General features: G+C 36.7%; 1 protein-coding gene across 1 annotated transcript in view; it reads right to left on the minus strand.

The window, feature by feature from the left end:
• Positions 1-1,802: 1,802 nt before the first annotated feature.
• PRKAA2 (protein kinase AMP-activated catalytic subunit alpha 2) overlaps positions 1,803-17,844 on the minus strand; it is an 80,596-nt gene continuing 64,554 nt past the window's right edge. The window contains exons 7-9 of the mRNA XM_049617093.1: positions 7,999-8,503; positions 6,431-6,557; positions 1,803-5,174 (exon numbers count right to left, since the gene is read on the minus strand). Of these exons, the coding sequence (XP_049473050.1) occupies positions 4,936-5,174; positions 6,431-6,557; positions 7,999-8,503 (871 nt within the window). The 3' untranslated portion in view covers positions 1,803-4,935. The remainder of the gene's footprint in view (positions 5,175-6,430; positions 6,558-7,998; positions 8,504-17,844) is intronic.

Consider the following 17,844-nt stretch of genomic DNA (forward strand, 5'->3'; position numbering starts at 1 on the left):
AATTTAGTTAGTACAATCAACCAGTTCAAATAATTAAGAAATATTCAATTAAGACTATTTTATGTCACTCTAAGACTTGAAAGCAATCTATCTGATTTATCTTTATTACTCAGCTACTCACATGTTTCAGTGAGTCACCGGGTCTCCCCTGGAGGCAGGTGGCATACACAGAGCCATGATCATCGCTGAATACATGTACGGCATTAAAGCTTTCTGAAGGGCTCTGTGGTCCTGCTTCCTCATCTGGAAAATGGTTACCTCGCAAGGTTACTGTAATGTATTAAATAAGTTAATAGATACGGTCTGGGGATCTAAAAGTCACTATAAAAATGTTTGGAACACTTCCAACACTTCAAGTTAGTCATATTTTGCTTATGCTAAGTGCGTATGATGTTTTAGCATGTTTGGTTTTCTGTATGACTTTTGCCATTTGTATTCCAGAGGGCAGTTATATTAATTTTTTTTTCAAGTATTTACCTTTAAAATGATTCACGGAACAAATACAGAACATTCACACTATAAAACCCCTAAATATATACAAAGTGAACACTAACACAAATCACATTAAAAAAAGGCAAAGACAGAACTTTAAAGCTCAAAGGTACCTCAGAGGCCTTTTAGTCTTTTCCTCCCACTTTAGAGGTTACAAACTGAGGTCAACATAGGTGTGACTTACTAACATTGCACATATCCCTCATCCAGAGTTTCTAATAGAGCCTCTGAGAATTATTAAAATAAATTACATTCCCCATTTAAAAAGTCACAGAGTGACAGAATGACCAGGTAAAGAAATGCCAGAATGAAAAGGTGGAGTTCTTTAAAAACGAAAACGGACAAAACTGTGAAGATGTTTAGCATTTAGATATTGAGATTTCACAGCCATTACCAGGATTTAAATTCTTAACCAGTGAATAGACAAAGATACAGTGTCCATGGTAGGCACATTCTAAGCTTTTCTATTTTATAAATGGAAGATACAGTGCTTATATTAACGGAGCATACTGCACATTAGAAGCAACAAATTCAAACAGTCAAAAAACCTGTAACTTTTTTTTTATGATTATTTTCTCAATTATGTCTCATCTACTATAAAAAACCAGTTTATGTTCCCTGAGTACAAACTGGCTAGAGAATAAGAAAAAGCAAGCCCACAATTATGTGACTATTACGGGAACCCTATTTGCAGAAAATGGAGAATTGTCTGTACTACCTACAGCCAATTCCCTTACACAGAAATACCATTACTTCTGATTAATTTGGGCTCCTATATTCTTCTTATATTTGGCTAATATCAAGGAACGCAAACACTTGAGGTTACAAAAGTGTCTCAAAAGTCTGTTGTTCAAAACAAAAACCCAACTTCAAATAGTTTGCTTACCTCCCTATTCAATCCAAGATGTTATCTGGTTCCTACATTAAAAGATAACAGCAATCAGATCCAAATATGATGTCCTATATAAAAGTATTTACAAAATTTTCACTGACTACACATTTGGAAATTGAGAATCAATGTCTTGAACTCACCGCCCACAGAGCCATAAGCATTAGTCACTAGTCTCTTAGGCCTTTTCTTTTACAAGTAATCTTGTTTAAGGTTTTTTAGCTATCAGTTCAACACAACACAGAATAAATTCTCCCAAACAGTTACCACAACCTGATTTAAGAAGATCAAGGTGCTATGAAACACATCCCACACACACACACACACAATTCTGTTTAGTCCAGCATTTATCCACAGGTTAAAATGAAACTTTTCTGATTTTGAACCATATTCTCTCCAACAACTGATGAGAAAAGAGATCTTAATTCTATTCTTAACTACTCTAATTATAGCAACCTGGGACAAAGTATTTTCCCAAGTTGCCTTTTCCCAAAGGATATTAAGTTTAAAATATAGTTAATTTGGGCAAAGCAGGGTTAAAGTTAAATGGTTTTCTTTTTTTTTCACTGAAGGACGTTTCAGTGTCTTTAATGTTCGTAATCTCTTGTCATCCTCAAGCAGGAGAGGAGCATGTAACATTTTCCAAATTTGCTCAATGGACTCGTTTTTCAGCAGACCACCTCAAGGGAATCAGTTTGGGAGTGCTATTGTAGAACTTATGGAGTCCATTTCCATGATGTGACTAAGTCTTTATAACCTAATAACAGAAGCTCTCCTCCAGAATCTTTTTTTTTTTTTTTTAATGTTTATTTTTGAGAGAGAGAGAGAGCACACTTGGGGGAGGGGCAGAGAGAGAGGGAGACACAGAATCCAAAGCAGGCTCCAGGCTCTGAGCTGTCAGCATAGAGCCTGACGAGGGCTTGAACCCATGAACTGTGAGATCATGACCTGTGCTGAAGTCAGATGCTTAACTGACTGAGCCACCCAGGCATCCCTCTCCTTCAGAATCTTAACTGGAAATTCCTCCTATCCCAGATCTAACTACCACATACCACAGCTACAGTTAACCAGCTTACAAGACTGAAATGTGGGAATTTAGCAACTGATTCTTTCCCTCTTCTAATTAGCAACAAAAGCTTCCTAGGACAATGTCTTAGCCCCTTTTATAGAAGCTGGACTGAGCCCCCTGCAATCTTCTCTATGCAAAGCAATTTACTACACCTTCTAGATTCACAGAGTAGCTGTACTTTAAAATTTAAGCATACAACAACCCAAACTGCAACCCTGGTTCTCCTAAAATTCAACAGGTAACCATCAGAGTGTGAAAATAGTAAATATTTTTAATTCTCAATAAACATGATAAACATCCATATAAAATAATTTTGATGTAAGTTTTTAATATGTGACTACACTACAGTGGCTAAAATGCCACTGTAGTCCTTGCTGCTGCTTTTCCACCTTCAAAATTATTAGGGATTTTGTCCCTGGGGATAGGACTCCTCAGATTAACTCCTTATTTCTAAGGTCACCCATTCATAGTCAAGCAAATATTATGAGGCGGCCCTGTTTTTCCCAAAAGAGGTATTTACACATTTAGAGAGGCCAAAATTATGCCCTAAGCAAAATACACAGCCAGACTGCTTTCCCTGTAAAAACAACTACAGAAAGTACCCTTTGATGCCACTAGATGGCAGTCTTTCAAAGACTTAAACTTAAAACAGTTTAATGTAAACCCACCCCTCTTTCCTAAACTGGTGAACAGATTCTTTTCAATATTAAGTCAGATTTAAAAGTTCTTAACACCATTTTAAAAAAGTCCTATAAACCAATATGATGTGACACACTACAAACTCCTGACTCAAAACTACTTAAAGACAGACATGCTGATCTTCCATAAATACAAGAGGAACTTATCCTAACATTTTCATTTGCTTCTAGGTAGAAAACATCATTTTTGGCAAAGAGAAACTTGGTTTTCAAGAGCTTAATCTGTTCTGGGGTAAGTCAGGTGAATGAGAGTGTTAATTACAACACATAAAACAAATGAATAGATAAATACAAATTAGATAAATTACACATAATTTAAAAATTAAATACTTTCACTAAAACAATATAAGCAATGAGCTATTATCTACTGTGCTGTATATAGATAGGTTTCTTTTTAAACTTTAAAAAATAAAACCTGCACAAGGCAAAACAAAGAAACTGTTTGGTTTTCCTTTAAAAGCACTGGTGTGTGAATACATATTTGTATATATGTAAACAACACACATTTATTCGAGAGTTTTTTTTGTTTTGTTTTGTTTTTTTTAAATGTTTAAGGCTTCCCTACCCAAACAGCCTCAACAGTCAAGGTCAGAGACTATTAAGCTTTGGAAGTACACAAAAGCCCTTAGGGCCAGAACAGTGTTTTCAAACTGGATGGCTAGAACCAAGATAGAGAACAAAGAAAGGGAACCAGAAAAAAGCTAAGTCAATCAGCTACTAAGGATCAAACCACAAAGACAATGGTAGTGGGAAGGTTAGGGAGGGGAACAGCTGCTATGACAAATTTGAACTTCAAATGAAGAATGAGCATTGTGGGATACAACAGGACAGACACAAAACTCTCCACCACATACATTAAATCCAAGATAAGAGTTCTCTTTTAAGGGACTATTGATATTTTGCTTTGTTTCATTTAACTGTCTACTTTATCATGCTTAGTGAAATACAAAAATTAATGGAGCCAAAAATAATTTGAGAAAGGTACTTTTGAAGGCATGTTTTAAAATGATGTTAAGGTTTTTCTAAAAATGATATAACATTTATGAAAAACACAAAAGTTGTTGCCATTCTGGATGTTCCAATACTGAGTAGAACACTGAAGGCTCTTAAGATAATTATTCAAGGAAATCTCCCAGCCAGTAGCTGATTATAGCTGTTTTTAAGGAACCTGGAAAAACCAGTTACCTGTTTCAGGACCACAGCCCTTCTGTTAAACAATAGGCAGTATCTGCAAACACTAAAGCCACTAGAAGAACTTGGCTTCTGAAATTTGGGGGACAAGCCTTTAAGATTTCAACATTTAAATACTAACTTATATGGCCGTATTATTTTTGTTAATCTTCTTGTGCAAGAGAACGGGATGCATCAACACAACTTAAAGCCTGCTTCACTTTTTAGGAAGTAAACTGGATTTACCTACATTAAATAGTAGAGCAAAGAGGTGTTGCCAAACTATCCTTTGATGAGACGGTTCACCGGTGAAGGTGCATTAATCATCTGTAGTGAACTCACAATTTTAAATTAACAATCTTCACCGACATTCACCTACTAAAGATACTGCCTATGAATTCATCATAGGCAAAACAGAATTACAGATGTCTACAGGTAAATAAAATGTCAGACGTTTTTTGTTTTCAGTAATGTCAATGGCATTGAGTGTCCCCTGGAAATATTCATTACTCTCAATCAGTATTCCAGAGGATGTGATACCCATAAGTAAAATAATGATTTTAAGAATATATCTGATTTTCACAGTGCAATAACAAAGACAAACTAGAGAAACATCATCAACGGGCCAAAGTAGTGATCAGACTAGCACACATTTCAAAAAAATCCATGGTGTGACTGCCTAGGCGAGGTGAAACAGAAGACAGTGTGCTTCCTGTCAAGGAGCCAGTAAGAGAGCCAGAGAGTGAATGACTCTCTGCTGTTACAGAATCAAAACTTGATCTGGGTCTGTGTAAGCCAGCAGCGGAACAGGAACGCTGAGGTGTTGACGAACCAGACCTCTGCTCCATCACCTCATCTGAAACGAACCAAAGAAGAGCAAATTACATGAAAGGTGTACTTGTCTGAGACCTTCCCCTGAAGATGCTACATTCAGAACATTGAGTAAACACATCTGAACAAGCGCAACTTAATGGATGTCATGTTTCAGAGTTCAGGGAGCAGGGGTGGCAATACCCCTTTCCTCCCACTGTCACAAGACATCACTAACCAATCACAACACTGACACGGTCAAAATGTCACCCCTAAATCCTTCTCAGTATAGTATTTGGCATCAGCCTTGAAATCAAATTGATAACCAATAGGAAGGAAGCACATCCTTGGAGGATTATTTTCTTGCAACATACCAACAAAAGGTATCGCTAAAAAAAAAAAAAAAAAAAAAAAAAAAAATTGCCATTCTGCACATTCAGTGCACACTGCAATTGCCTGGAGGAGGCACAAGGAAAATCTTGTCAAAAGTGAAGACTTCCAATCTCCCAGGACTCACCTCTAGAGATTCTGATTTGGTAGATACGGGGGTAGTTCCCAAGTATTTGCATTGTAGTAAGAATGCTGGGTAATTCTGATAATGGTGGCCAGGGACCAAATAAATACTGCTACTGTTGGTGGTAGTTCAAGAACAAAACTTATTCTGTTGAAAACAACCTCCCCAACTCTGAACTCAGTTCTACTCTTGTCCATTCGGCACCTAACCCATGGCTTACTGTTTTTATCCCACTTGGCCCTCTGAACTCAACAACCCCATTCGGTTCGTGAAGGTTTGACTTCTGTCACATTAAGTACTTAGACACAACCCAGACCACCTCCCAATTCCTTCATCTCCTGGACATCTGGGGCAGACCAAATGGGCTGACTCTAAGCAAAGGCCCATTTGGCCAACCAGGATGAGGGAAGTTGATAAATAGGCAAGTTTAGCTATTACAACCCTAATGGTAATAACGTATGAATGGAGAAATGTGACAAAGAACCTGACAACATTAGCCAAGTTTAGGTAAAAATTACTTCCCTGTAATTCCTTACTTTGCTCCCACAGCCAGCACTTTAAGTGACTTTTTTATGCTAAGGAGGCACTTCTTTTGAAGAGGTGCTGGATTAGAGATAGTCCACATGTCTTCAATCCTTTTCATTTCACTTACATTTTTAGTTAACTCTAGATTACTAAAATACCAGTACAGAAGACCTACCCACCATGTCTTTGAGATGATTTTAACATCTTGTCAACTAGTGCCAAGTTTTATCTTCTCAGAGCTCATGCCTGCATAGCTTCCTTACCATCAATGCTTTTAAAGTCCAAAAGATAGCTTCTGTTGTCAACCAGGTAAAGCTGTAAGCTCATTTTCACATAATTGCCAGTCACTGGATTTTTCCTTCTTACACGAAGATGGTATGCATTCACTACCTAAAATGGGAAATCTTTTTTTAAGGAAAAATGTTAAAAATAACAAACCACAAAATATCTTCCTATTCTTATTGCAAATAGCCACGACTGATAGAGGTGGCGTAGAAAAGGAATTCCTGAATGACCTTTTTTTTTTAATATATATTACATAACAGCTTCATATTTACTTAATCTCTACTGATAGTACTGTGTGTGCAAAACAACTGAAACCTAAAGGGAACTCAGGGATTATAGAGTGTCTAGCCCTCATTCTAGATATGCCTCCCCTCTAACACATCAACAGTAATTCTGGTTACCCAGCCTCAATTTGAATACTTCTCCCTATTAATATGGAGTAGAAGGAATAAAAAAGAACCAATATGTTAATGGTTTGCATTCAGCAGTATAAACAGGTACTGTCACAGAATTTAAGTATTGCAATAATCCTGTGAAGAAGTATTACTTGCCTTTGGAAGATAAGACAACTGCAGCTCAGAAAAAAGATGATCCTGGGTTTTCAAAACATCTGTCAAGTTACTTCAAAGTTTTTTTCAGTATGGAATTTTAAAGACATTAATGTCTCTCTTTTCACTGAATTGCTTCAGAAATGTTTTTAAATGATTTTAAGGAAATATTATTTTGTTTATTCATTTCATGTACCAATAAAATGAAAAGGACTGATTTTTCAAACATGCCAAATGAATATATGCATGGTGTATTTGAATGTTTTTCTTCTTCCTTTAAAAATACATTCACAGCTTTCAAGAAAGGAACAAGAGTGAAAAAGGATATCTGAGATGGGGGAAAAAATGCTTTTCCTTCCACATATACTCAAATAGAATTATAATGAATTTGAGCACTAATTTGAAAAAAGGAAAACTGGGGGCTGAGAGTAAGAAAAACATACCATAACTAAGGATTAAAAGCACTATACAAATAAAAGAGATCTTCTCAACCTAGAGAAAAATATTTGTTGACTGAAGAAATTTATCCTGATGGTATCATCTGTATTGACCACTAGCTGCTATAGTTAGTGGGAAAAAGAAGAAATGAGAACAAAAGTTAAACATAGCATCGTTGAAGACACATGACTTTTTATTGCTATGATGCAGGCGAAAACAGATGGACAATTTTCTCAGGCGATTTCAGGTTGATGACGTTCTCTTTCTTGGCCAAGAATGCTAGTCGCTAATTCAAAAATACCATAGGTCCCCAGCATCGACAACTCTTCATCCTTAAACTTTAGTTTTGAATGTACATGGTATATTAATGAGGAAAATGGGGTTTATCATCCAGAAGCAAGATGACCACAAAATTTGTATCTAAATCAAAACTTCTATTGACCCTAAGAACTCAGTAGTTCAGAACAGCTTACTATACAAAAACACAAACATAAAAAGCAAACAAAAACCAAAAAAAACAAACCTTTTACAAATGATCTTAATATACTGCCATCTCCTACCTTCCATTCAAAATCCAGCTGCTTCATAGCTCGGTAGACTTCGGCCATAATATCATATGGTTTGCTTTGACTTCTGATTCCAAGATGCCACTTGGCTTTTTTCACAGCTAAAGATTTGGGCTTAGTTGTATTCAGCGCATCCAATGGACATCTTGCTTTAGGGCTGTCTGCTATAAGAGGTGGCATCCTTTCTGGATGAGGCTTCAGGCCTGGGGGAATATGCATGGCACTATCATCCATAAAAGAACCAGTTGGGGGACTAGAGGCGAGGTAGAACTCACTGGCTTGGTTCATTATTCTCCGATTGTCAATGATAAGATGATAAGCCACTGCAAGCTGGTCTTGAGGGTCACCACTATATAAACTGTTCATTACTTCTGATTCTGTACACTCAAATTTTTCACACACTTCTTTCACAGCCTCATCATCAATGACGTTAGCATCATAGGAAGGGTCTTCAGGAAATAAGTAACTGGGCAAATCTTGTTTAAACCATTCATGCTCTCTAGGAAAAACACCACAATACACTATTGTAAGAACATGCTTTGGCAAGTCCCAAGTAATTTATACACGGGGCAATACAATATAACAGAATCAGGAAGACCTGTTCTCTGTGTGACCCTGGCTAAGTTAATTAACCCCCACCCTTGAATAGCTATGGCTATTCAGGCTTAGGTATTTGGCTGAAATTTTCTCAGAGCCTGTCACTTCAAAGGAAACTGGCAGTGTTTGTTGCCAATGATAAAGTTCAAGCTTTAAAGCAAAATTTTAGAATTTTATACAATTTGTATCTGCCTCTACTGGTTTGACAGCTTCCTACGAAAGACTTTGCTGGTAACTTTATAGTGGTAACAATGAAAATGATTTCTAATATTGTATAATGAACATGTCACCATTTGGAAAATCTTTCTAACTCAATAACCCAGTATTTTCAAAATGACCAACACATGAGGTTACAAAATCATACAAGGATAAAACATCCACAGAACACAAAAGCAACCTGTTAATTTTAATGTAATATAGGACAAAAGTAGGCTGATACCTTTTCTCATTTGATATTGTAACTAACACGTTAAGCTTTGGCTTAATACCACGAAGAATATCACAACCGTCTAAAAGACTATTAAAAATGTGCTTCCCTTTCCAACCACTTACTTGATGTCAGATTTTCTTCACAGACTGCAACTAACATACAGCATATTGCAACAGACTGAATGAAGACAGAGACAGAAGAACCTAGCCACTGTTTCTGATTAAGCCCAACACTTAAGAGAATCTGAAAATGTAAAATAATGCCACTCTTGTTACCATTTTCTTTTTGGTTATTTTTCAGAAAAGATATTTATTTAGATTAACATGTAGTAGCTTTAGTGTTATTTTTAAGTCAATTAAATGTTTTTTTAAGTTTCTCAGATATTGACATAACCTGCATTAAAAACACAACTCTTTAGAATTCTCAATTTTAAGACTGTAAAGGAATACTAAAACCAAAAAATTTGATAATCACTCTCCCAAATTTTATTTTCTCACACTTCTGGGCCTTTGTACATAATGTTACTGTAACCATCCTAGAATATCCCATCCCTTTTCATCTAACATGTACTATTCCTTTGAGACTGCACAAGCATTACTATTGGTAGAACTGGGCATCCCCTAAGCTAGCTAAATTCAGATCAATACATATTTTACTTGAATGCCTTCTATTGACTGATTGTTTCATTTATGAATATTAACTAAGGGTATACTCTTACATCGTATACTAAGGGTATATGATGATGGGGCATCTGGGTGGCTCAGTTGGTCAAGCATCTGACTCTTGATTTCGGCTTAGGTCACAGTCTCACAGTTTGTGGGTTCGAGCTCCATGCTAACAGAACAGAGCTTACTGGGGATTCTCTGTCCCCCTCTCTCTCTTTCTCTGCCCCTCCCCTACTAACACTCTCTAAATAAATAAATAAATAAATAAACAAACATTTAAAAAAAATTTTAGGGGTGCTTGGGTGGCTTAGTTGGTTGGGCATCCGACTTCAGCTTAGACCACAATCTCACGGCTTGTGAGCTGGAGCCCGGCGTCGGGCTCTGGGCTGACAGCTCAGAGCCTGGAGCCTGCTTCGGTTTCTGTGTCTCCCTCTCTCTCTGTCCCTCCCCCACTCGTTCTCATTCTAAGATAAACATTAAAATTTTTTAAAAAAAATAAATAAAAATAAAAGTAAGTTTTAAGGTTATCCTATGGCAAAAGGACTCTCATCCTCACAGAGATTATATTCTAGCTGAATACAGATAAAATATTCACAAAAATAAATATACAGTTACAAATACACAAACATGAAAATCCTGTGATAAAGATTCTAGGTGGAAAGCACAGTGTAAAATAAGAATGTAAAAATCACAATGGGATGCGTGTAATTAGGGAAGCTACTGAGTGGTATTTAAGCAGATAACAGAATGATTAGATATCAGCTAAGCAAAGAGCTACGAACAGGTATTCCCAGCAAAAGAAACAATATATGTAAAGACCGAGACAAGAAACAGCTGTGCCATGTTCAAGGAGCAGGAGGACTGAGGCCACTACCATGAAAACATGAGTTGCAGGTTAGAGGGTCAAAACATACCAGATATTTCTGACAGCTATAGGCTGTAAGAAAGATTTTGGGCCGAGAACTTATGCCTGATGAAAATCACTGAAAGAATTTAGAGAGACAGGGATGACAGTGACATGATCTAATTTGCATTCTATAAAGATCATTCTGCTTGTGATATAGAAATTGAATTGAAAAGACAAAAATAATGATGATGTCGATGATGGTGTGCCAGGCCCCGAGGGTGATCCAAAGATGAATCTTCCATAGCCTCTAGTAGATCTTTGTATTTAACACTCACACTTTCTTATAGGTGTTGATTTTTTTTTCTGAATCTTACCCACTAAACTCAGAGCTCCTTGAAACAGGGATCATGCCTTATTTAGCTATATTCCATTACCCAATACAGTGTAAACAAATGCTCAGTAAATGCAAAATAAATAAATGATGAATACATTAAGTATGAAAACCGAAATGAATTCATTAATGTGTTTGTTTCCTGTATCAGACTAAGTACCCAAGGCTTAATAATAAAAATGTGAGATGTTAATTTTTTCAAAAGAAAGAGAACATAAGAAATTATATGTCTAACATTTTTAAAACATCAATGACAAATAGAGAAGATGAGCACTTTTGAATGAACTCCAAAAATTCACTCTTCCATACAGGCATTAAGATTACTAGCAAAAATTATCAAAGTCGACTTTTCCAGTACTCTGGAAATTAACCAAAAGCCTGCAAAAACCTTAGAGGTATTTACTCAGGAAAACAGCTGAGTAAAAACAGTGAGATGTGGGACATTTTAAACTGCCCTATGTCCATCTTCCTTTCCCCCATTTTCCATGGTAGCCTTGAAAACCAACAGCGTCACAATCATGGTAGCCCAGAAAACTGGCAGCCTAGCAACCACTAAGGGGAAAAAGGTTTGGAATTAGAGCAGAATAGGTTTAGAATTCTCCAAAGTCCTAGCCCCACAGAACTGTCACTATTTGACATGTCTTGCAGTTCCCTGAAAATCTCCACTTTGCAAGCCTTGTCTTGATCCGACCTGATTCAAAGCTCCCTCACTGCAAACAGCCTTCTCCCCAGGGCACTTGTCAAAAACAACCAATGGCAACTGTCTCACATCCCTGCTGCCTAAAGAGGCAATAAGAGTTGGAGCAAGTAAGAAGCTAACCAAAAACCTTAAAATGAAAACTTCAGGAATAAGGGTTCCACTGGAATCTGTGAAATACTCTAATACATTCCTGGGACTAAAGAAGGCCAGGTACATATGCAGGGCTGTACGCATGCCCAAGAAAGACCCTAATTTATAATTAGTGGCTCACTTGGAGCCTCGATGCTGACAGAGAGTAAAGCCTAAAGCCGGGTTAACGAGCTTCTCGTTGGAGCAATGAAGACATGCACACGGAGTCTCTCAGCAAAGGCTGGGAGAGTTATTAGATCAAGACATTCAACGAAGCTCTAATAATTAGCTGACCATTAAGCTAACCAAGCAGAGATTTCAGGGGCCAACCATGACAAAGAATAAAAAAGTTATGGAATTAGTTCAATAAAATCACTCAACAAGAAGAGCAACAACATACAAGAATTACAAACTCTAGGCATACACCCACAAGAAATGGAAACGTGTGACCATAAAACACTTGTACACAGATGTGCATGGCAACGTTATTCTTAAGAGCCAAAAAGTGGAAGTAATTCAAGTATCCACTAACTGATGGATGGATAAACAAAATGTAGTGTATCTATACAATGGAGTATTGTTCAAGGAAAAAAAGGAATGAAGAACTGATAGATGCTACATCATGAATGAACCTTGAAAACATTATGCTATGTGAATGTAGCAAGACTCAAAAGGCTACATGCTCTATGATTCTATGTATATGAAACTTCCAAAATAGGCAAATAGGTAAAGGCAGAAAGTAGATCACTGGCTTCCAAGGGATAAAAGGAGGGGAAAACATGTAATGACTGTTAAAGGGTATAGAGTTTCTTCTAGGGAATTAGAAAATGGTGATGACTGTACAACTTGGCGAATACACTAAGAACACCGAATTACAGAATTTAAAGGAGCAAACTTATGCTATATGAATTACACTAATAAAATAAATAAATGCTTAAAAATAGTAACTAGAGAAATAATGTACAGTTTTAATTTTTTTTTTGACACTTATTTATTTTTGAGAGACAGATCATGGGTCAGGGAGGGGCAGAGAGAGGGAGGGAGACACAGAATCCAAAGCAGGCTCCAGGCTCTGAGTGGTCAGCACAGAGCCCGACATGGGGCTCAAACCCACGGACCACAACATCATGACCTGAGCTAAGGTCAGACGCTTAACTGACTGAGCCACCCAGGTGCCCCCACACTTTTTAATTCATTCATTTAGACAAAGGACCATAATTCTTTACCATAAGAAAACTGCCAGTTAAAAAGTCATACTCCCAGTTTTTGATTTTCAGGAGTCAATTCCTGAATTAACTCTATCAATGGAACCAGTAACCAGAATGTTTATGAGGTTCGCCCGAGACAAAATCAGTTCATTTCCCATGGGTTACTACTGCACAGCCATCAGAAATTAAGTCTTTCTATCACTACTATCTGATACCCAATTTTGATACATGACTTAACACTAAATGAGTTATGGAGACACATGAAAATGAAAACACAACCATCTAAAATCTCTGAGACGCAGTGAAAGCAATTCTAAGAGGGAAATATATAGCAACACAGGCCTACCTCAGTAACTAAGAAAATAAATAAATACACACTCAGGTAAATAATGTAATGTTCCTCCTAAAGGAACCAGAAAACGAAGAACAAAGTTTAAGGTGAGTTATAGCATATAATAAAGATAAGATTAGAAATAAATGACATAAAGACTACAAAACAATAGAAAAAAATAAATGAAATCAAGAGCTGGTTCTTTGAAATGATAAATAAAATTGATAAACCCTTAGCCAGACTCATAAGGAAAAAAAAAGGCCCAAATAAAATCAGAAACAAAAGAGAAGGACTACCAACTGACACCACAGAAATATAGGGAATTATAAGAGAATATTACACCAACTTATATGCCAACAAATTGGATAACCTAGAAGAAATGGATAAATTCCTAGAAAGATACAATCTTCCAAAACTAAATCAGGATGAAATAGAAAACCTAAACAAACCAAACAAATATATAAGACTGAATTCATAATCAAAAACTACCAAAAAATAAAAGTCCAGTATCAGATGGATTCTATAAAACATTTAAAGAAGAGTTAATACCTATTCTCCTCAAACTATTCCAAAAAATAGAAGAGGAAGGAAAGCTTCCAAATACATTCTACAAGGCCAGCATTACCCTGATACCAAAACCACACAGACATTACAAAAACAGAAAACTACCAGCCAATATCCCTGATGAACACAGACATATAAATCTTAATAAACAGCAAACCACATTTAACAGCACATTAAAGGGATCACTCACCACAATCAAGTGGGATTTATTCTGGGGGATGCAAGGATGTTTCATTATTTGTAAATCAATCACCCAAATACATGACATCAACAAAACAAAGAATAAAAATCAAATGATCATCTCATTTGACAAAATTCAGTATCTGTTCATGATTAAAAAAAAAAACAAAAACAAACAACAAAGTGGGTTCAAAAGGAATAGATCTCAACATGATAAAAAGCCATATATGAAAAACCCACTGCTAACATCATACTCAGTGGTGAAAATCCAAGAGCTTCCCCCCCTAAGATCAGGAACAAGACAAGGATGTCTACTCTTACCACTTTTATTCAACATAGTACTGGACATCCTAACTATAGCAATCAGACAAGAAATGGAAATAAAAGGGATCCATAATGGTAAAGAAGATATCAAACTGTCACTATTTGCAGATGACATGGGAGTAACATTAAAAAATCCTAAAGACTCCAACAAAAAACTACTAGAATAAATCAGTGAAACTGCAGATACCTAGAAATCAGTCACATTTCTACACACTAATAATAAAGTACTAGCAAGAGAAATTAAGAAAACAATTCCATTTAGAACTGCACCAGAAATAATAAAATACCTATGAATAAATTTAACCAAGGAAGTGAAAGACCATGCTCATAGACTGGAAGAATGAAAAAAAAATTTTTTTTTTTATTTATTTGCTTTGAGAGAGAGAGAACGTGTGCACACACCCATGAGCAGGAAAGGGCAGAAAGAGAGGGAGAGAGAGAGAATCCCAAGCAGGCTCCGCACTGTCAGCAGATCTCATGATCCATGAGATCATGACCTGAATCAAGATCAAGAGTCAGATGCTTAACTGACTGAGTCACCCAGATGCCCCAGAATGAATATTGTTAAAATGTCCATACTACCCAAAGCAATCGACAGATTAAAATACCAACAGCATTTCTCACAGAACTAGAACAATCTTAAAATTTGTGTGCAACTATAAAAGACCTCAAATAGCCAAAGCAACGTTGAGAAAGAAAAATAAAGCTGGAAGTATCACAAGCCCAGATTTCAAGATATACTATAAAGCAAGAGTGATCAAAACAGTATGGTACTGGCACAAAAAGAGGCACACATATCAATGGAACAGAATAGAGAGCCCAGAAACAAACCTATGCTTACATGGTCTATTACTCTATAACAAAGGAGGCAAGAATATATAACGAGGAGAAGACATTCTCTTCAATAAATGGTGCTGGGAAAACTGGACACCTACATGTAAAAGAATGGAACTGGACCACTTTCTAACACCATATACAAAAATAAACTCAAAATGGATTAAAAACCTAAATGTGAGATCTGAAACCATAAAATTCCTAGAGGCAAACACAGGCAATAATGTCTCTGACACTAGCCAAAACAACATTTTCCTAAGGCAAGGGAAACAAAAGCAAAAATAAACTATTGGGACTACATCAAATAAAAAGCTTTTGCACAGTGAAAGAAACCATCAGCAAAACACAAAGGCAACCTACCAAATGGGAGAAGATACTTGCAAATTATATATCCAATAAAGGGTTAATATTCAAACTTTATAAAGAACTTATACAACACAACACCAAAAAACAAAAAAATGAAAAACAAAAAAAAAAAAACAAAAACAAAAAACAATCAATTAAAAAATAGGCAGAGGACCTGAATAGACATTTTACCAAAGAAGACTAAGAGATGGCCAATAGACACATGAAAAGATGCTCAACCTCTGTAATCAGGGAAACCACAATCAAAACCACAACGAGGTATCACCTTACAACACAGTAGCAAAAATCAAAAGATAAGAAACAGTAAATGTTGGCAAGGCTTCAGAGAAAAAAGAACCCTTATACACTGCTGCTGGGAATATAAACTGGTATAGCCACTGTGAAAGACAGAACAGAGGTTCTTCAAAAAATTTGAAAGGTATTTTAAATTCTCTAGGTATTTACCTAGAGAAAACAAAACCACTAATTCAAAAAATATATAAGCACTCCCATGTTTACTGCAGCATTATTTACAATAGCCAAGATATGGAACCATCTAAGTATCACAGACAAATGGATAAAGAACATGGGATATACATGTACAATGGAGTATTACACAGCCTTAAAAAAGGATGATATTGTGCCATTTGCAACAAAATGAATGGACTAAGTGAAGTAAATCTGAGAAAAATAAATACATGATTTCACTCATAAGTGGAATCTAAAAAAGGAAATGAATAAACAAATTTTAAAAAGCAGAATCAGACCGATAAATAGAGAAGAGACAGCTGCCAGGGAAGGGCGGGTGGTGGTAGGGGGTATGGGCAAAGTGAAAAGGCAAGAGGGGGACGCAGGCTTCCAGTTAAGGAATGAACACATCACAGCAATAAAAGGCACAGCACAGGGAATATAGTCAATGATGTTGTAATAGCATTCTATGATAACATACGGCAGCTACACTTGTGATGAGCATAGCATAACATACAGAGAAGCTGAATCACTATGTTGTTTACCTAAGACTAACGTAACAGTGTGTGTCAACCATACTCAAAAACATTTTTTAAAAGGAGACCAAATGAGTTATAAAGAATATCAAATTTTAGAAATTTCACAATGTGTCCAAATTTCTTCAACTGCAGCTAAAGGTTCCTACATATTAACACCATGTACTGGACACTGTTCTAAGAGCTTTAATTATATTAGGTTGAATGTCTGCAGTTTCTGATATTCAGCTGTTTTTAGACCTACAGAAAAAATTCACATGGCTCAACCTAAGACTTTCCTCCCACCAAATCCACTATATATGATGTAACAAAAGCAAAGAAAGAATAAGTAGTATGCTGGTAGTTAGTAAACAGAATAATTAGGATTAATACTAAAACAGTTGAACTTCAGACCCTTCACTTTTAATCACGTTGTATTAACTGTTATTATTAATTATTAGTAATAAGAGTAATACTAAGCTTAAGGCACTTGGGAGAATACAAAAATGTTATTTCATGAAGACAATGTCTGTCTTGTCTATCACTATATTCCCAGAACTTAGCCTAGGGCCTTGAACAGAATAAATACTAAATAAATAGTTACTGAATAAATAAAAGCAAAAATGATTAAATGAATGAATGAATACTGAGATACATTTTCTAACCTCCAATCGCTTACCACCTTATAAGAAAAATAAGACCTACATGGAATAACCATAAGAAGATAGTAGCATAACAACTCGGGGTGCAAGTACACAGGCACCCCAACCCCAAGGCCCACACCACCAGGACCACAGCAGAAGGGAAGTTCTGCTCTAAGTGCTCAATAAGCTGGTGGGCTAAGTCATCCATGTGTGGGTGTTTCTGGTCCCCCACCACCTATCAGCCTGGGAGACGCATCTGTGTCGCAGGGACCAAGGTGTGCTGTGGAGGGGAGACCCTGTGGGACACCTCCTCTTTGCAGCCAGCCCAACTCCACAATGAATGCCACAGAGGGGCACAACCTGGCTCTTGGAGGTTGGCAGGTAACTCCTGTGTGCAGTCAGATTTGAAACCCTGGTGGGTCAATCCACACCCCATACCTTCCACAGTATCAGATAAAGCACCTCTGAGCTTGTGTTAAGTTCAGCTGGGCCACAAAACCACTAGTAAGTGTGAGAATAAAGGGAAACATAGCTAAAAGAGAGCAGGGACACTAGAAGGGGGAGCCCTACCACTCAGTATCATTTACAGAGCCCATTGGGGTACTGATCACGACTGTGATGCAGCCAGTGAGAAACTGTCATCACTGTGATCTCTTGCTGTTCTCCAG

This window comes from Panthera uncia (assembly GCF_023721935.1).
Source record: "Panthera uncia isolate 11264 chromosome C1 unlocalized genomic scaffold, Puncia_PCG_1.0 HiC_scaffold_4, whole genome shotgun sequence".
Classification (NCBI taxonomy): domain Eukaryota; kingdom Metazoa; phylum Chordata; class Mammalia; order Carnivora; family Felidae; genus Panthera; species Panthera uncia.